General features: G+C 49.6%; 2 protein-coding genes across 9 annotated transcripts in view; one reads left to right on the top strand and one right to left on the bottom strand.

Annotated features, from left to right (window-relative positions):
* Positions 1-959: 959 nt before the first annotated feature.
* Positions 960-6632, bottom strand: ifnphi2 (interferon phi 2). Of its 4 annotated transcripts, XM_061750254.1 has the most exons (6): positions 6495-6632; positions 4187-4400; positions 4030-4110; positions 2646-2807; positions 2478-2552; positions 960-1424 (listed from the first exon to the last, which is right to left on the bottom strand). In XM_061750254.1, the coding sequence occupies exons 2-6, from the start codon at positions 4310-4312 to the stop codon at positions 1332-1334; spliced, it is 537 nt and encodes a 178-aa protein (XP_061606238.1). In that variant the 5' UTR covers positions 4313-4400; positions 6495-6632; the 3' UTR covers positions 960-1331. The 4 variants fall into 4 exon arrangements, with proteins under 4 accessions (XP_061606238.1, XP_061606235.1, XP_061606237.1 ...); XM_061750251.1 differs by having other exon boundaries at positions 4030-4400; XM_061750253.1 differs by having other exon boundaries at positions 2478-2807.
* A 184-nt stretch (positions 6633-6816) lies between these two features.
* LOC133466481 (integrin alpha-3-like) overlaps positions 6817-20187 on the top strand; it is a 23249-nt gene continuing 9878 nt past the window's right edge. For 2 of the 5 annotated variants that reach the window (XR_009784946.1, XM_061750237.1), the window contains exons 1-15: positions 6817-7396; positions 7801-8991; positions 13527-13711; positions 13839-13966; positions 14105-14190; positions 14443-14579; positions 14658-14764; positions 14841-14933; positions 15315-15374; positions 17909-18068; positions 18124-18317; positions 18396-18484; positions 18578-18711; positions 19441-19518; positions 19587-19654. Coding sequence is in view for 4 of the 5 variants with exons in the window: in XM_061750237.1 (XP_061606221.1) it covers positions 8551-8991; positions 13527-13711; positions 13839-13966; positions 14105-14190; positions 14443-14579; positions 14658-14764; positions 14841-14933; positions 15315-15374; positions 17909-18068; positions 18124-18317; positions 18396-18484; positions 18578-18711; positions 19441-19518; positions 19587-19654 (1960 nt within the window). In the remaining variant the exon portion in view is untranslated. Of the gene's footprint in view, positions 7397-7800; positions 8992-12166; positions 12292-13526; positions 13712-13838; positions 13967-14104; positions 14191-14442; positions 14580-14657; positions 14765-14840; positions 14934-15314; positions 15375-17908; positions 18069-18123; positions 18318-18395; positions 18485-18577; positions 18712-19440; positions 19519-19586; positions 19655-20187 lie in introns of those variants that run through there. The other 3 variants (XM_061750238.1, XM_061750240.1, XM_061750239.1) reach the window with 3 other exon arrangements.

Raw genomic sequence — 20187 nt, 5'->3', positions numbered from 1 at the left:
GCTAAGCTAAGCGGTTTTGGGAATGTGGGAGCAAGAAGCCACATGGGCACGGGGGACAACGGGCTAACATGAAGCCCCGCGCCCGAATTCGATCCCACCACCTCAAGGCCGTGAGGCAGACACTCTAACAGCGACACCACGCCGCTCCGGTGTCTCGATATGCTGACGATGGTTTTGTCGGGACGCCACGCACCTCTGGAAAAGTCCGGCCGCCAACATTGTTTTTGTTGTGGTGCTCATTGAGCGTTTGAAGAGAGACATTTGAAAAAGGGTCCATTCCTGTGCGGCGTTTGCCTGCGACAGAGCGAAAAGTTGGAAATTGTGATCTCACAGGCAGTCTGTGCATCTGAGTTTGTTCTGAGCACTTTGTCGAAGTTTTCACGCTGGGAAAGGGTTAGAAAAGGAACGTTTCATCCATACATTGTAATATAGGGTGTATAGCACTGTTTTTATCGCACTGAATTTAAACAGGAGAACCGTGGAGGAAGTAAGTTGTTTCAGGACCACTTTTGGTATGCCAGTCACTCATAGCTCCGTTTTCAATGTTTGCCTTGATTTATCCCAAATGTACACCTTTGGTCGCAAATCCCATCCAATCTGTAGCATTCCAACTCGCGCCGTGCTCACTTCCATCTTCAATCCCGTTTCAGGCAAAGTCAGGCAAGCGATCAACCTTTGTGGCTCATTAGGTTTTATTTGGTTGAACTGGAGGTGTTCACGATAGCCACTTTGTCACGGGGTACGCTCGACATTGTAGACGTCAACAGAGTACACTTCGACAGAGTCGGATTCCTCCGCACCTCAACTTTCGACACGTTGTCATCGCCCGATTGGAAACGGTCGATAGAAGCCGCTAAGTTTCTTCTTCTCTTTCCCAACTGACTTGATTGTGTCAACGCTGCCCCCTGCTGGCTCCCGACTGACCCGAACGAGTGTCGTCAAACTTTCCTGCCTGCGCGTCGATCGTCATAATCCATCAACCAATCAGGAAGACAGCCAGTGAGCCCTCCACACTGTGGAGTCACGCGATTGGGTGGAAGTGTGGTTTGGTTGTTGTTTTGTTCGTGTGAAACGTTTGCTTGGCGAAGCTCGGCAACTGTTAATGAATCACCGTCTTTCTCGCCATATTACGAATTATGACACACGTGCGGAAAGTCCAACGAGCTGCTGACTCACCTTTTGTGTGTGCGTGTGCGTGTGCGTGTGCAGATAAGAAGGGAATCAAAAGCGATACGAGAGAAAGAGAATATTTTAATGTTAATATGCAGAACGACAGGACGAGTCAGATAAATATATAAATAGGTGAAATGTCTCGGGGGCGTGGCTTGTCATCATCTGAAGCAGCTGCGGTGTCGGCGAAGAGCAGTATTGAGGACCCAGAGCACATCTCGCCGCAGCAGCGACCACCCGCAGATGGCGCTGTCCTGGTCGGGCAGAGACAGTCACTCAACCTCGGCTGTGATTGGCCGACACGTTGGAAAATCAGCAAGTCTGCCGTTTGATTGTTTTGAAATGTCTCTATGCCAGCGACATAGTGACAGTCAGGACGATGACACGCTCTTCCACCAGATGGCAGAAGGTACAATGAACCTGTGTTGCCATTTTCTTTCCCACTGCCGGAGCCTATCCCAGCCGACTTCGGGCAGGAGGCGGGGCTACACCCTGAACCGGTTGCCAGCCAATCGCAGGGCACATACAAACAAACGATCATTTGCGCTCACGGTCACACCTACGGGCAATTTAGGGTCTTTAATCAACCGAGCGCGCACCTTTTTGGGATGTGGGAAAAGCCACGCAGGCGGGGCCGGGGATTGAACCCCGGTCCCCACAACTGGGAGGCAGACGTGCTAAGCGGTCTCCTACCGTGCCTGCGTCATTTTCGTACAACAGATCCATAATCCTAATAATTTCAAGTTACATACAGTGAAACCTCGATAAAACGGACTGATAGGGGAGGCCATTTTGGGGGGAGGCCATATTCCGGTACTGTACAAAATGGTTTTTTTCGTGGCTTAAAACACCCAGTACAGTACAAAGTCAAAGAAATACTAAAACAAGTTTCAAAAGGCAACCGGCTTGACAAAAAGGAAAACAAGCACGTTCAAGACTCCAGAGACTTGTTTTGGATTCAATGCCGCCGAGATCTCTCTCTCGCTCTCTTTTGCTCCCGCCTGCGTGCATCGTCGCATGGCCGTCACGTCAGTGCCCCGCCTTCGACACGGCTACCACGCAGGCGCGGGGGGCACATCTTTTGGAATTGTCCTATTCTCTGCCCGCGTTGCGCCACAGCGCCAGTAGACAGCAGTGGCCAATTGCGGGACGAACACACTTTGTCAACGGCAGTCGAAGTGACAAATGGAAACTGTTTTTGGGCACATTGTTCGGCCCCGACGGTCCGTTGTATCCGGTATCCGTTATGTCGAGGTTCCACTGCATGCCCCCGGCTCAATAAAGCTTTCAAAGTTTCCCAAACGTACCTGCTGCTGAAGAAGAGAGGTCACGTTGCCAAAGTAGGACGACAGATGAGGATCCGAGAGGGCCCCGGCGGACAACTGGAACCGAGCAGAGAGCCAACCTGTCAATCGACTCGGCGGCCGACCGACATGCCAGACACGGCGGGGTCGTCGCGGGGTCGCGCTACTCACACAGCCGCCGTCCCGCACCAGGCGGTTCTGAAGGTTCTGGAAGTGGTCCAGTTTCCGCTGGTCCCACGCGAACGCACCCTCTCCGTGCGGCAGGCGGTTGTCCTGGAAAACTTGCTCTGCCCCCCGCAGCGCCCGGTGAAGCACCCGCAACGTCTGCCGACACTGCAGCCCGACAGATCGCGTTAGAATGCCAAATACGTCGTACAGCGTGCCCTATTGGACTTTTTGAGGCGTCAACATCAGCAGGGGGATTTTGTTTTTGTTTCTTGAAGACCAGACGGGTCCAGACTTTTCCTTTCAAGGGCCACATCCCCGAAAAGCAAAGGATGCAATTGATTTGGATGATTTCACACCCTTATTTTACAAACACGGTGATTGTTTTCTGAAGCTTTTTAAAAGCACTCCTTACAAGAGATTGTTTTGGGTGGGTTTAATGGGACTTATTTATTTGTTGTAACTTCTGCTTGTTGGTGTTGCCGCGTGTGTGTTCAAGTGGCAGATGTTTGAAGGTTTCGACCTACCGTGTGACACCTGAGCTAACCTACATTCGCCCGTCTATGGCGTTTCACGTCAATTTTGTGAGCATTAATGATATGGTTCGGTTGAACATTTGGGCATTTGGATGCACAATGTCGAATTGTCTTTTGTTTAATCTGTCAGTTTTCTCGTAAAATTCAGCTGGGAATGACAAATGAAGAGCTTGATTGGAGAACTGAGCAAGCGAGTCTTCTTTTCGTGATGTTCTGCGAAAGGCTCCCGTTTGCCGACAGTGAGAGACCGAGAAACAGGCGCCAAGGAAAACCTTCGAAAGGGTCTTTCGAGTTGAAATGTGTTTGGAGCAAAGTGCTTTTTATGTGGTCTCCCTCAGGTCCCTCACGATAAACGGTTGACGATTACAATGAAAATACATAACATACAATTCACCAGATAGCTTTCCAGTAGTGCCGCAAGACGGCCGTGATGAGCAAATGAGGCTTTTTCAGAAAGAGCTTGCTTAAAATAGGTTACCGTGTACAGTAAATACCAAGACAAATTGCAGGTCCTACGTGCAAACTTTGTTGTCCAGTTTGTGGGTGGCGTGGCGCAGCGGGTACGTACTGTGTGTGTGTGTGTGTGTGTGTGTGTGCCAGTTCGCATGTCCCGGGGCGAAACATGCAACCCACATTGCCCGCGAATGAATGCGGTCGGACGTTTGTCGGAGCAGCCATAGGCACGGAATGGCAGCCGCGCTTCCGACAGACTGGGGCAGCTCTGGCTACACAAGTCGCTTGCCAAGTTCGAATGCATGATTCGAATTCAACTGATTTGGGATGTTTTGCGTTTTGTTCAGAAGGACTAATAAAGGCTCCAGTTTCCAACAATTGGAACGTCGGCTCAAGCTCACCTGGGTGGCGTTGGTGAGGGCGGTGCAAGGAAAGGTCGCGTTGGCGTTGTATGGCAGGCAGTGGACAGGAAACAACGCCCCCTACGGGATGGAGACGTACCATGCCGGTCCGAATGCCACAAAAGGACACGGGCGAGTTTCTGAGGGCGGCGCTCACCAGATCTCGGAGCAGGTTGTGGGCCTCCAGGACGACATTTTCCGGGAGGCTGCAGACCGGCACGGCCGCCGTCCTCACGTGGACGCTGCCCAGCCGCAGGACCAACACCACCAGGGCGACGATCATGATCCAGACAGGCGTGACGGTTCCGGTGGCGATGGTTTACGAGGTCCGGGTCCTGGCAGGTGGAGGTGCGCTGCTGAAATGGGGCAGACTGTCTGCATGTCAGGAGCGAGCTCGTACTCGCGTGACTCACCGGCCGCAGCAGTCGCTCCTGGTCCCCGTCCAACCCTCGACACGGTCTGGACCGGGACCAAGGACTGGGATGTGTCTGAGCTGCCAGGTGAGTCACTGCAGCTTCGTTAGTGCCTTCCGCCATCTTGAGAGGCGCAGCTAAAGTTGCCGACGTGCCTGAACTCCACCAAACTGGACAATCGGCAACAAAATTTCCAGTTGGGGACGGACCCTGGCGGACCCCCCATTCGTCTCCGACTTCACTGTCTTTCTTAGCGGGAAACCCGTTTTAAAAGCGGCATCTAGATTCTTTTATTCAACCCCGAACAATATGTCAGGATCCGAATCTAAATCTTCTTGCTAGCACACACGCGGAATGTGTCTCGGCGAGTTGGAGACTCTCTGGTCAGTGCGACGTCTCTTTCGCAAACTTCGCTGAGCCAAGGCTCATCGTTGACATGACAAAAAAGTCGAGAAAATGAACGTCTCCATTTTCCTCGCAACAGCTACTATTCTGTTGTATGAATGGCAACAGGTGTATACATTGCACTTTCTGCCATCTAGTGGAGGCACATGGAATTGTTCAGCCTCTCAACTCTTATGTCGCTGTCATTTGGAATCGCAAAAATGTGGCCACTCCTCGACAGCCCGTGACTCATATATGTTTGTTTTTGTTTCAGGTACAAACAACGCCGAATAATGGCAAACGTGAGAAAGTGCTACTGAAAGCACGAAAAACGTCACGGAAGTGCAAAGAAATCTAGCAGACAGTTTGACACCACAAACCACGCCAATGGTTGTTCTTGGCTAGCGGTATCTCCAAGATAACGTTTACGCCACAACCCATGAGTTGAAAGAAGAAATCTCTCGCGATTCCAAACGAAATGTCCAATCCGTCGGTCAACTGCGGTCGGAAAATGTTGGAAAAGATTTTACAAACACGAAGGAATGAGCGGACGAGGTTTTTTTTTTGAATGCCATGAAATGATCTTCAATTTCAGGTCGCTTTCTTGAACTAAACTCACGAGACACCTCAGTCAGGACACAATGTACGAGTAAGGGCCAATCAAAGCGCGAGTTGATTTTTTCGGGACGCTCGTAAAGTCACAAAAACATGGAAAGTAGTTTCAGAAGCACACACACAAACACGACGCCACTGAAAAGTTGAGTTGCGTTTGGCCAGGTCGCTTAGTGAGCTTAAGGCGCTATTAGCGATGACGCACGGCGCTTTGCCCGCAAGCCCAATGTGGGAGAGCCTTGTATTGTACCCTGAGGAACCCCAACATTCTCCTTCCACAGCAGCGTTCTATCTGTCGCTAACTTTCCGCTTCGACGTCATTGGCTTCCTCTGACGATCGGACGGCCGCGTGCCAACGCTGCGCTTCGGCAGGGAAAATCACGCTCGATTCCGCTTTTCGAATCTGTGGTTTTCGTCGCACCGCCGCTCCCCGTCTTCTTCATCGTCATCCGTTTCTTCAAGGAAACTTAAGAGTTTCACAATTAATACAACAACAACACCCACTTTGAAAACATGCAAACGCAACTAAGGAAAGGTGTGGACAGTAGTCGTCGTAAAACAAACCTTTCCCAAGTATTATTATCGTACTATATCGTCGAGGCATAATGATGAATAAGAATTGTCATTATTACGAGTTATGATTTGTTATTGTTATTATGCGTACCGTTATTATTAGTAGTATTTGTACTATTATTGTTATTAGTCACTGAAAAGAATACCAAACAAAACGATACAATGAAGTCAAATGGAAAAAATCTATGCATTGTACAGGAAAAATATATTATTTGATACTTTATGATCACAAAGAAATCATTTGTCTACTATTTATTATTCTTATTTATTTGTGTGGTTTTTTTATTTCGTGTTATAAACCACTGATTATGCTTTTTAAAGTTGACGACACAAATGTATTTTTTTATAACTTTTAAGTCATATCATAATTGAAAAATGTACTAAAATATGATCTTCATTATTGTTTGAGTAGAATTCATCAACTATTTGCATTTCAGAAGCACTCCAAAACAAAGGAGCGGAACCTTGAGATTGATTACGTACTGGAGGTCCTGGAGGGTCTGGAGGTTGCGGAAGTCTTGAAGGTCCTGGAGGTCCTGGAGGGTCTGGAGGTTGCGGAAGTCTTGAAGGTCCTGGAGGTCCTGGAGGTTGCGCAGCTCTTGGAGGTCCGGGAGGTCTTGGAGGGTCTGGATGTGTTGGGGGTGTGCGCACACGTGCCTTTTAAGGGGGACGGCCGGCGCCGTTGACGTGGGCCAGGTTGCGGTTCTGCAGCTCTTTTCGGCACAATTCTTTGAAAGTCGGAAATTTCCACCTTTGTTTTCATTCGCGCTTTTGGATTCCATCTTCTTGATGAAACAGCAACACTTTTCAGCCTGAAAACACCCAAACTGTCATCATCATCATCATCATCATCATCATCATCATCAGCAGAGTACATTTCAGGACCGGTGAACACATTGAAGGTGCTGGATGTGAAATCAGTTTCAAAATCAACAAGAGAGAAAAATTGTCAAGCTGAAAAGTGAATTGGATTAGAAACCAGGGAGAAGTTTGAAGAAAACCTTCGCGTGGTTTCCACTGGATGACTGACGTCACCACGCACGCACACACACACACACACACACACACACGCACACACGTCGCTTTTCACTTTTGACGCGTTTACTGAGAAGACCTCAAAAGGAAGTCGGCCTTTAGACGGAAAAGAAAGAAAGACAACAGAGAGACAGGCAGACACAAACATAGAGAGAGAGAGAGAGAGCCATCTAGATAGATAGATAGATAGATAGATAGATAGATAGATAGATAAATAGATAGATAGATAGATAGATAGAGAGATAGATAGATAGATAGATAGCGAGAGAGATAGATAGCTAGCTAGATAGAGGGAGAGATGTGTCTTCCATCCCTTTCTGCAGCGTGGTGCTCATCCAACCTTAAGCTAAGTAAGTCAAATGTTCCTTCTGCTTACGTATCAGCTTGCAGTATTTCGCGGCCTTTTTCTTTGGTGGCGTGCTGGGAGCTTTTGCTCATGATAATATTGGAGAGGGGAAAAAAATTCCTTGGAATTGTCTAATTGTCTCATCTCGAATAGTGTGAACATTTGCGCTTATTCCCTCGTTGTGCACTTTGAAACGATGTCTGCAGACGCAACCCCCCATTTGCGAAGGGTTTACAGACCTGGTTTTACAGTAACTGCTAAAATCCTGTTCTTTTTTTTCCTTAAGGTGAAAATCACTGGCAATATTAGACCATTTTTGCTGCACCTGTCGTGCTCATGGGGGGGGGGGGGGGGGGGGGGCCTGGTCTGCTAGAGCGACACTGACACTGTGTGCATTTGTGTCCACAGAAAGATCTTCTTCTGTCTCTCAATCTTGACCAAAAGCATTCTGGATGGAGCTACCACAAGGCTCTCAATGTTGCGACATGTGGACATCCATCGCAGCCTGGTCACACCCCCCCCCCCCTCAAGGTTTCTTTTTTCTCCCAATGGGGTTTTGTCTCCGATCGTCGCTCACTGCGGGCCCGTGAAGCCCTTTGAGACTCTTTCGTGATGAAGGGCTATCCAAATAAACCTTAACGAGCTCCTCCCGTGTCGCTCTGGGCTGATGCGTAACCTTTCTCACGATCATTGACACCCCCCGATCTTGCGAAGAGCCCCGTGAGCGAGGGACATGGACGGTCATTTTAGGGTTCTTCCATTTTCTAATTATTGCACCAACAGTCGTCTCCTTCCGACCCAGCGTCTCGCCAACGGTCTCGTAGCCCATCGCAGCCTTGTGCAGGTCTACCATCTTGTCCCTGATGTCCGTAGAAAGTTCTTTGCTTTTGCCCACGATGGAGAGCTCGGTGTCCGGTTGATTCTACGGACAGGTGGCAAGTTGGAATACAACTAGCGACTTTAGATAAGGAGTACTTTCTTAAAGTGAGAGGCCTGGTCTGTGGGAGCCACAATTCTTTATTGCGGGTCGGGGCTCAAATGCTTATTTCACTCAAATACATGTTGATCTTTTTTGAAATGCGATTTTATGGATTATCATTTCGATATTCTGTCTCTCAACTGTTAACATAAAGCTAGCATTCAAATGATAGACCGCTCATGTCTTACAAAAGGGTCATTATTTCTTCCAGTCCTCAGTTGCTTTCAGTTTTCCAGCTTTGCGCGAATGCTGAACTCGTCTCACCGTTTCCTGCAGTTTCGGTCTTATGTGCTCATGTTTGGTCTTGTCGTGTCCGTGCTTGCAATACAAACAAATGTTCCACAAATCTCCGACGATATTCACGACTTCATCGGCGACGAGTCTGCGTGTCGACAGGAAGCGGAGCGGCCGGAGCTGCGGTGCGGCCGACGCAACCCGGAGCTGAACACGCTCGAGACTGTAGAGATGATCGTGGACTACAGGAGGCATCCTTCGCCACAGCTGCCCTCACGCTGTCCAGCTGCCGTCGAGACCTTCAAGTTCCTGGGAATTACGGTCTCTCAGGACCAGAAGTGGGCGATCGACCTCAACTCCGTCCTCAAAAAGGCCCAGCAGAGGAGGTACTGCCTGCGGCTTTTTGCATATCTGCTGTTGACCAATACTGGCCACTCATGCCAGAGTAGCATCTGCTCCATTTGCACACTGATTGAGGAGTATCTGCAACATTTGCACAATCAACATTATCCCAGATTATCACACTACTCGTTTGAAGTCTCGGCGGTCATTGCACCGGACTATTGCTATATTAGTCATTCGAACTGCTCTAAGTGCTAGAGGACTCTGCATGTTTTAGCACAATTGTCAAAAAAAAAATAAAAATATTGTACCGGCATTACCAGATAACGACCAACCCTTTATTGCTCTTTGTCTCCAAAGTGTTCTCTGTCAATTGATCGTCTGTTGTCGTACTAGAGCGGCTCCGACTACCGGAGACAAATTCCTTGTGTGTTTTTTGGACATACTTGGCAAATAAAGATGATTCTGATTCTGATTCTGATTCTGAAGCGAGACATCGGAGCCCAGTCTCCAGGTCCTGGTTCAGCCTCTCGGTTTGTCCGTTGGTTTCAGGGTGAAACCCAATGACAGACTGACGGTAGCACCTATGAGATTGCAAAACTCCTTCCAAAATTGCGACATGAATTGGGGACCCCTATCGGATAGCACATTCTTGGGGAAACCATGGAACTTGAATACCTGGTGTATCATTAACCCGGCAGTGTCTTTAGCTGAGGGGAATTTCGGGAGTGCAATGAAGTGTGCCATTGTAGAGAACTGTGAGAATGGTGGTATTTCCTTTAGAGGCCGGTAATCCTGTCACAAAGTCTACGGAAATGTCTGACCAAGGACGTTGTGGTATTGGCAGGGGTCGCAACTCCCCAGAAGGACGTTTACGCGAGGACTTGTTAGCAGCGCATACCTGGCAAGCATTGACATAATTGGTAACATCCCTTCCAACATTGGGCCACCAAAAGCGCTGTTCGACCACAGATTGAGTCTTGGCAATGCCTGTGTGACATACAGTCCGGTTAGTGTGAGCCCAGTGGATGACCCTTCCCCTTAAGGTCGGAACCACATAAAGCCTGTTTTCAGGGCGAAGAGTGTTCTTCAGAGCGTCCGTTACCGCAGTCTCAATGTCCCAAACAAAAGCAGAAACGAAACATGACTTGGGCAAAATGGTTTTAGGGTTGGACAAAGAATTCTCTGCGCAGAAAATGCGCAAGAAAAGCATCTGGCTGACCATTTTTAGAACCAGGCCGGTAGGATAACGTGAAATTGAATCTAGTGAAGAACAGAGCCCATCTAACCTGCCTCGCATTTAATCTCTTAGCCGTTTTAAGATATTCCAGGTTCTTGTGATCTGCCCATACTAAAAACGGAGTATGTGCCCCCTCTAGCCGGTGCCTCCATTCCACCAAAGCCACCTCGACTGCCAGCAGTTCACGGTCACCAATGTCATAGTTTCTCTCGGCCGGGGTCGTTTTTTTTTAGAGACATCCTTGAGACATTTCTGGGAGAGCACTGCTCCTATACCGGCATCAGACACATCGACTTCTACCACAAACTGCTGTTTGAGATCTGGCAAAGCGAGGATGGGAGCGGAGGTAAAGCTCGATTTAGGTTTTTGAAAATCTGCCTGACAAAGCGGGTTCCGTACGAAAGGTCTGTGTGGCGAGGCTATATAGAACTGAAATTTCGAATGAACTTTCTGTAGAAATGAGCGAACCCTAAGAACCTTTGTACGTCTTTGAGTGACGTGGGAGTGGGCCAATTAGTCACGGCGTCAACTTTGCAAGGGTCCATTTTGATTTCACGTGGAGCCAGCACAAACCCCTTGTGGAACTCACATTTCTCAGCCTTGACCTACCGTTCATTCTGCAGTAACTGCTGCAACACAGAGCGGACATGAATGAGAGAATATCGAAATGTCGTCCAAATATGCCAAAACGTACACATTCAACATGTCACGCAGGACATCACTGGGAAAGTTCTGGAACACAGCTGCAGCGTTAGGTGGTCCAAAAGGCATCACCAAATACTCGTAATGTCCCGTTGGTGCGTTGAATGCTGTTTTCCATTCATCCCCCTCCCTGATCCGGACTCGATGATACGCATTTCTTAAGTCGAGTTTGGTGAAAACCTCGGCTCCCTCCACGAACTCAAAGGCGGTGGAGACGAGAGGAAGAGGATACCTGTTTTTCACGGTTCTGCGGTTGAGACCCAGGGTCGCAGAGTCTTGTCCTCCTCGTCCACAAAGAAACATTTCGAAGATGGGCGAATAATCCCGGCTGCCGGTGCTTCCGCCACGTACTCCTTCCTCGTGTTCCGGCCCTGAAAGCGAGAATAACCTCCCTCGCGGGGGTGTGCTTCCGGGCGGCAAGTCGACAGCGCCGTCATAAGGTCTGTGGGGTGGAAGGGATTTGGCCTTGGAAAAAAACCGTCTTTAATGCCCCGGTAACAGGTGGGCACTTGAGATAAATCAGGATCCCCAGATGGGGTCTGCGGATTGCGCGATATCCTGTGTGGGGGTGCGTGGGTCTCATCATTTGTCAGAGTGATGTCACAGCTGTCCCCCTCCGTTCCTTCAGGGACCGTTTGCTTTTAGGGTCACAACGACCTCCGCGTGACCCCCAAACACCCCGCCCCCTTTTACTATTCAGCAAGGTTTACACACCGGGCGTTACCATACAGTATGTTACCTGCCTTACACGTGTAATACATGTGTGTTTACATTTGCATAATCCATAATAGTGTGGTATAGTATTGCTTTTGTGATACACGTGTATTACATATTTGTTACCGCCGGGTTAGAGCATGCGTCCCGTTCATGTCCAAATTGGCCTCAGGCGAGCTTGTTTTGTAGGGCGCTCAAGTGCAGCTCGCGAGGAAATAACGCGTGTGCGTGCGCGATGGCCAAGGCCTCATTTTTGGTGCCGAGTCACGATTTCATCGTGATGATGATGAAGAGGACGAAATGAGTGAAAAGGAAGTCACCATTCCAAAGACAGGAAGCCAAGAAAATCCGAGTGTGTGTGATGGAGCCGACTACGTTCAGGCGGCAATGTCGCCACGCGCACGCGCACGCGCATCCTAAAAGCCAACAATGAAGGTGCCCTCGCACGGGCAAATGCATTTGTGAGCGTGTGGGCGGGCGCGCAGACATGATTTCATTTGCGAGCGCCTCGGCTGGAGAAGGAGAATGAGAATTAGGACGAGGAGGAGGAGGAGGAGGAGGAGGAGGAGGAGCACAGCTCGCCAGCGGTTCAGTGCTCGAGTGGACGACGGGCGCTCGCCAGCAGCCGTGCGGAAATCCGATCGACGGCCTGACGAGGATTCTTCGGCGTGCGTCTCCGTCGCAACAGGTTGATTTGTTCTTTACTTTTGGAGCCCGTCTGCTACGTTACCTTTGCTTATTTACATGTTAACGACACTATATATCTGATGTTGTTGTATTTTGTATGTTGTGTTTACGTGCCACGTTACTGTTTGAATACTTGTTTGTTCTCGTTTTTATGTTGCATTTTTTTTTGTTTCTCACGTTATTGTCTTTATGTGCCATGCTGATGTTTTATTACGATGTGTTCAAGTTCCATCCATTTGTCATTATTAAGTGTTCCTATTTCCTATCGTGTTACGCGTTCTTTTTTATTGACCTGCTCCTATTCCCACTTTTGTCCCGTGTTTGTATTAACCGGTTTGTTACAAGTAAGCTTTTTACGGCATGGAATGTTCCCATTACTGTTTTGGGCTGCTTCAACCTCCAGAGAGTGACTCTCGAACACGGACTTAGTATAAAAGCCATTTAGTATATAATGGCCGTTTGGGGGCCATCCCCCATTTTCGCAAAATATAACCTTTCACACGGCTTTGCGCTTTTGACAGCGGCGGTGTTCAACCTATCGCCCAGGGGCCATTTGCAGCCAGTCCTCCCATTTTGTGCGGCCGGACCTTTTCGCAACATTTGCATGGTTCCGACTTTTGCAGCAGTGGTGTCAAACCTGTGGCCTGGGGGCCATTGGCATGTCATCCTCCATTTTTGCGTTGCCCACATTTACTCGATATGGGCCACACCTTTGCACTTGTCCAACAGCGTGGTGTCCAACCTACTGCCCGGGGGAAATTTGCGGCCCTTACTTCCTCGTGCCAATACCCCGACCTGCCAGGACCTCAAACTGCCAGTACCCCAACGGGCCCGATTATAGCTGCTCGCAGCGCTGGTTGTATTTTGTTTTTATTTAGGTTTTACACGTGCCAACTCAGTCACAGATGGTGTAGTGGTACACTCGGCTGACTTTGGTGCGGGCAGCGTGGGTTCAGTTCCCACTCAGTGACGGCGTGAACGCGGGTGCGAACGGTTGTCCGTGTCTATATGTGCCCTGCCGCTGACAGGCGACCGGTTCAGGGCGTAGTCCGCCTTTTGCCCGAAGTCAGCTGGGATCCTAACCGGGATAAGCAAGCGGTGTTGAAAATGGATGGATGGACAATGTGCCAACTTCACTGGAGTTGGGCTTTGCACACTTTTTGTTTTGTTTTCACATGACTTGTTTTATTCATTTTGTAACACGTGTGTTAATGCGTGTGTGGTTTTGTCTTTCAGGGCATGTTTGTGTGTGGGAGCGTCTCCATGGCGACATGCGTGAGTTTGTTGTTGAGCACGTGTGTATTAGCGTGTGCGGCGTCCAACGTGGACACGCGCTTCCCGCTGCTGAAGACGGGAGCAGACGGAACTTTGTTTGGACTTTCCGTCGCTTTGCATCTTGACCTCAAGTCACACACGCACCTGTGAGTACCCTCTGATCTTTGACCTTCTCTTTGTACACAGACACACCGGTGCACACACTCACACACACACACACACACTGAAAAGCGACGCATCGCCTATGTGTCGCGTCATCTATGGTCTTCAAAGCCTATTGGTCGGAGCTCCCAGAGAGAGGGCGGAGCCCGATGTCCCGGCCAATCGAACCGGGGGCGTCTACAGCTGCCCGATAACTGCCAACCAATCGGATTGCAGGAGGCTATCGCTCATGAAGCAAGGTGAGGCCAGCCTTCTTTTCGGGCAGTCAGAGAGCGCACTTTGAAAGTACTTCCTGTTTCCGGGTGAAGCCATAACCAACAGTAGAAACGGGCCACACCCCTCCCCCTTCCTCCTCCCTTGTGATTGGTGCGTTGCAGACTTGGACCCGTCCGAGGACCTGGTTGAGGACATGTGGTTGGGCGTGTCGCTGGCCAGTCAAGGGCCACCCGGGGGGCGGGTCCTGGTGAGTCCAGGTGTCATTGATGACATCCCAATTTAAGGCAGTACACCGCAGTACAGCACCAACTTCTGGCAAGGAGGACTTACTCCATGTCAGATTTTTTTGCTTTAAGTATCGGTGGCTGGTATCGGCAGCCTTCACGAGTACCTGACAAACGGAAATAATGTCGGTATCGGAGCGAGAAAATGAGCTTACAAGCACCTACGTGTGGAGTTGTCGAGCTAACATGCTAACGTGCAAACCGTGGCCCCGCAGGCGTGCGGTCATCGCTTTGTGAAGGTTTACGGTGCGTCCAAGCTCAGACACATGATCGGTCGCTGTTATATCCGCGGCGACGACCGGCGCCACGATGGCGCAGACGACCAGTGGCGGTCCCTTGAGCAGGTGTGCAGGTATGCAGGGGAGCGGGGCACACGGTGTAAAGTTATCAGGCTCCGCCCACTCACCGTTAGGTGCGTGTGTGCATGCAGTCACCTGGGGGACGTGAGCAGAGAGGTCATGTGTAACTCGGGAATGTCTGCCGCCATCTTTCGGCATGACATCATCATCGGATCGCCAGGAAGTTACCAATGGCAAGGTATGAGTCCTTCATCTTGTGTTTCTTCTCCTTTGACTTGTCCTCGTCCTTCTTCTCCACCATTTCTTTGATGAAGGAAACGTCCACGTGACCTGGACCAATCCTCGCGTCATCTTTGACACCAGGAGGAGTTCCTTCCCAAACCTGCAGCGCAGGAACATCTACTTAGGTCAGTGACCCTCTCAACACTACGTAGTACGTGCGAACAGCTACGCTATGTGCTAACAGCTAGGTTATGTTCTAAAAACAGCACGGGTACAGTACATCCTAATAGCTAGTAGCTAACAAACAGCAAAGTTACATGCTAACATCTAAGCTACGTGCTACACAGCTAGGTTCAATGCTAAGAGATATGTGTTAACAGCTAGGCTACAGATAAACATCAAGGCTACATGCTAACATCTAGGCTATGTGCTAACAGCAATGTGTTAACAACTAAGCTACATACAAACAGCTCGGCTACATGCTAATTGGATGGTTACATGCTAACTTCTAGTATGTGTGTGTGTGTGTGTGTGGTGTGTGTGCGTGTGTGTGTGCGCGTGTGCAGGCTATTCAGTCATTCAGGCTGCTGGTCTTCTCTCTCAGGATGACGTCACCATAGTAACAGGTGATTACTTCCTTTGTGTCCATCCAATCAGCTGATAGCTGTATCGACGTATTTATTGATTGTTTGAGTTGAGGAACAGGTGTGGAAATCTGTTTGAGCATATCTTTCACATCCTTCCAGCTGCAGGTTCGTGGATGAGTAGCTATTTGTCCTCACGACAGTGTAGTAAGAAAATTCAGTGTATATATATATATATATATATATATATATATATACATACATATGTACCCCAATTCCAATGAAGTTGGGACGTTGTGTTAAAGAAAAAGAAAAACAGAATACAATGATTTGCAAATCATGTTCAACCTATATTGAATTGAATACACTACAAAGACAAGATATTTCATGTTCAAACTGATAAACTGGATTGTTTTGAGCAAATAATCATGAACTTAGAATTTTATGGCTGCAACAGGTTCCACAAAAGCTGGCACAGGTGGCAAAAAAAGTGAGAAAGTTGAGGAACGCTCATCAAACACGTGTTTGGAACATCCCACAGGTGAACAGGCTCATCGGGAACAGGTGGCTGCCGCGATTGGCTAGAAAAGAATTGCTCGGTCATTCACAAGCAAAGATGCGGCGCACTTGTTCACCTCTTTGTCAACAAGTGCGTGAGAAAACAGTCCAACAGTTGAAGGACAATGTTCCTCAACGTACAATTGCAAGGAATTTCATCATCTCCGGTCCAGAATATCATCAAAAGGTTCAGAGAATCTGGAGAAATCACTGCATGGAAGCGGCGAGGCCGAAAACCGACATTGAATGCCCGTGACCTTCGATCCCTCGGGCGGCACTTCATCAAAAACCGACATCAATGTGTACAGGATACCACCGCGTGGGCTCAGGAACACTTCAGATAACCATTTTCGGTAAATACAGTTCGGTGCTACATCCATAAGTGCAACTTGAAACTCTACTATGCAAAGCAAAAGCCATTTATCAACAACACTCAGAAACGCCGCCGGCTTCTCTGGGCCCGAGCTCATCTAAGATGGACCGACGCAAAGTGGAAAAGTGTTCTGTGGTCCGACGAGTCCGCATTTCAAATTGTTTTTGGAAATTGTGGACGTCGTGTCCTCCGGGCCAAAGAGGAAAAGAACCATCCGGACTGTTATGGACGCAAAGTTCAAAAGCCAGCATCTGTGATGGTATGGGGCGGTGTTAGTGCCAATGGCATGGGTAAGTTACACATCTGTGAAGGCACCATTAATGCTGAAAGGTACATACAGGTTTTAGAGAAACATATGCTGCCATCCAAGCGACGTCTTTTTCATGCTTATTTCAGCAAGACAATGCCAAACCACATTCTGCACGTGTTACAACAGCGTGGCTTGGTAGTAAAAGAGTGCGGGTACTAGACTGGCCTGCCTGCAGTCCAGACCCGTCTCCCATTTGAAAATGTGTGGCACATTATGAAGGGTAAAATACGACCACGGAGACCCCGGACTGTTGAACGGCTGAAGCTGTACATCGAGCAAGAATGGGAAAGAATTCCGCCGACAAAGCTTCAACAATTAGCGTCCTCCGTTCCCAAACGTTTGGTGAATGTCGTTCAAAGAAAAGGTGATGTAACACGGTGGTAAACACGAGCCTGTCCCAGCTCTTTTGGAACGTGTTGCAGCCATACAATTCTAAATTCATGATTATTTGCTCAAAACAATCAAGTTGATCAGTTTGAACATGAAATATCTTGTCTTTGGACTGTCTTCAATTCAATATAGGTCGAACATGATTTCCAAATCATTGTATTCTGTTTTCACGGTGACCGACTGGTTAGAGCGTCTGCCTCACAGTTCTGAGGTCGGGGTTCAATCCCGGGCCCCGCCTGTGTGGAGTTTGCATGTTCTCCCCGTGCCTGCGTGGATTCTCTCCGGGCACTCCGGTTTCCTCCCACATCCCAAAAACATGCATGCTAGGTCGATTGAAAACTCTAAATTGCCCGTAGGTGTGACTGTGAGTGCGAATGGTCGTTCGTTTGTATGTGCCCTGCGATTGGCTGGCAACCGGTTCGGGGCGTACCCCGCCTCCTGCCCGATGACAGCTGGGATGGGCTGCGGCACGCCCGCGACCCGGGTGAGGAGAAGCGCGACAGAAAATGGATGGATGGATGGATATATATATATAGTGCTTTTGTGTGCACTCAAAGATGCATCACAGTTGCACACAATATTCATTCATTCACTCCACAGTCACACCCTAGTGGTAGTAAGCTACTTGCGTGGCCACAGCTGCACTGCAGGGGGCAGTCTGACAGAAGCGTGGCCGGCGTTCTGCACCTGCAGGCCCTCTGACCACCGCCAACCATCCAAGCAGATCCAACCACGTCGCACTGGTAGAACGACTTGGGCTCTAGTGCGCTGGACTGTCTTAATAGTGACTCAGTAGTCAACCAATTTATTGTTTCCAGCCCATCTTTGGGGGTGCTTCTGATCCTAGAATCAGCCCTGCTCGTTAGGACAAAGCGCGTACTAGTACATGGACCCGAAGCTGGACATGAGGAACAAGTAGCGTAAATTGAAAGGTGTTCCCCTAAGCAGGCGCTCCGAAGGACACCAAAGAGGACGCCCGCGGTTCTGTGCTCCTAGCGGTCAAAGATGCCGGCGCCGGGCTGGCCATCCGGCAGACGCTGCGAGGAGAGCAGACGGGCTCGTACTTCGGGAACGCCGTGGCTGCCGCGGACCTGGACAACGACGGGTAGGCGAGTCTGCGCCCTCATGCGTCGCCGCGTCTCACTACGCGTCACCCCTAGGTGGCACGACCTGCTGGTGGGCGCGCCTTTTTACTTCCGGCGGCAGCAGGAAGTGGGCGGGGCGGTTTACGTGTACATGAACGCGGGGGGGCGCTTCCGCTCGACGCCCACGTTGGCGCTGAAGGGGCCGCGGGCTTCGGCGTTCGGAATGGCCGTCGCACACGCCGGCGACCTCGACGGAGACGGCTTCCAGGGTCAGGGAAGGTCATCTCGGCGCGTGATGCGACTGTGTGATGTCACGTGACCGTGTGATGTCGTGACCCCTGTTGCAGACTTTGCGGTGGGCGCTCCGTTTCATGGAACGGGAAGTGTGATGATCTGGAGCGGGAGCAGCACCGGTGTCTCCAGCCAACCCAGCCAGGTGCCTCACCCGAGCGCACGCGCAGGCGCAGGCGCAGAAACGCAGACACACGCATACCTACACTGTGTGACTGCGCTTCGGCTCCCCCTGCAGGTGATCAGCGGAAGCAGTCTGTCCCCTCGCTTGTCCACTTTCGGGTTCTCGTTGTCCGGCGGACTGGACGTGGACGGGAACCGACATCCAGACCTTCTGGTCGGCTCGCTGGACGACACCGCTGTCCTGCTGAGGCGCGCGCGCACACTTCCTGTTTCGCCATCGGACGCTTTCAACGTGTCGCGACGTGCTTTAGTCATCGCTAATCATTTGATTTGATTGAATGATATTGATTAGTAGACTAGTGAATCGAATCGATTAGTAGTAGAATAGATTGGTAGCATCTATTGAACTGTATTGCTTTGATGAACGGACCTTTGACCGCCAGCATGACGCGACCTCTTCTCGATTCTCGAAAGGCCCTTTCAGCATTTATGGGATGTGCAGTAAATGCTCAAACAGCTCTGTATCGAGCTTTTTGAGCATGCACCGATAAGGAGGCTACTAGTGCGTGACACATGGCTACTAGAAGTGTTACCAGTTCAGCGCAGTAATTTACGAGTAAGGTTGAATTGGGTAGCGGTAGGCCAAAAGAGGCACTAGTCGCGGAACAAACTACTAAGATGCAGTCATTCAACTCGTGTGCCGAATTGTCCGACTACTCAGGACATATAGTGTACTAGTACACGAACCGCAAGCTGGATATCTGCGTTATTGAATGAATGCTAGAAAGGATGAAGCTGAGCTCGTACGCTCTTTGTCCTCACTAGTCGGACAACTTTGGCGTACTAGTAGTGCTGCTTGTAAGGCAAAACTTTAATAATTGACAAATACGAGTTAGCATGTATTGCTCCAGCGTAGTCGTGAATGGTAAGCGGGCTTCGGAGCATTGCACTAATGACTTGTGCCGATTGTGCGTGCAGGTCTCGTCCGGTGATCCACCTCAACAAAACCATCAGAGTGTCCCCAAATATCGTGAAGCCCAACACTTGCGACTTTTGGTGAGAGGACTCCACTCCGATGCCGGCTAACACGCTAACAACATGCTAACTGCGTGTGCGTGTGTCAGTATTGAGGTGGAGGTGTGTTTCTCGTACACGTGGAGCACCGGTGACACGCGCCAGCGAGACAACATCAGTGAGTCGACCGCAGAGGCGCGCGCACACACCAAAACCAGCTTCGCGGCGATATTCGTCTATCGGCCATCTTGGTTTTTTTTCTTTTAAGATAATCAGCTCGGCCGATTGATGGATTGACAGGATGAAGCTGCCAATTAAAGTTAGCTATTAATCAACTCGGACACACCCATCAAAGTGTCCTCTTGTTCTTGTTGTGTCCCGTGTGTATCGTAAATAGCACAAACACGGGGGCTTTGCAACCTTGTTTTGCTCATTGGACCAATCAGAATCAAGGTCACACTTTTGCTATCAAACACAAACGCACACACTGGCGCGCGTGCACTAGTACTGCTGGCGTTATTAGCCGCAGGATTATTGGATTGGATTGGATTATTGGACACGCCCTGCTCCAATGTGACTGGCTCCAGGACACTGATTGGCTGCTGTATCCCAGTAGAACACGCCCTCCTGAAATTTGTGATTTAAATTTGCCGGCGTTAACCGTAACCCTAACCCTAACCCCAACCCATCCTAAACCGCCCTAAAACTCAA

Source organism: Phyllopteryx taeniolatus, chromosome 16, assembly GCF_024500385.1.
Source record: "Phyllopteryx taeniolatus isolate TA_2022b chromosome 16, UOR_Ptae_1.2, whole genome shotgun sequence".
NCBI classification, from domain to species: domain Eukaryota; kingdom Metazoa; phylum Chordata; class Actinopteri; order Syngnathiformes; family Syngnathidae; genus Phyllopteryx; species Phyllopteryx taeniolatus.
This window is presented reverse-complemented; position numbering and strand designations above follow the sequence as displayed.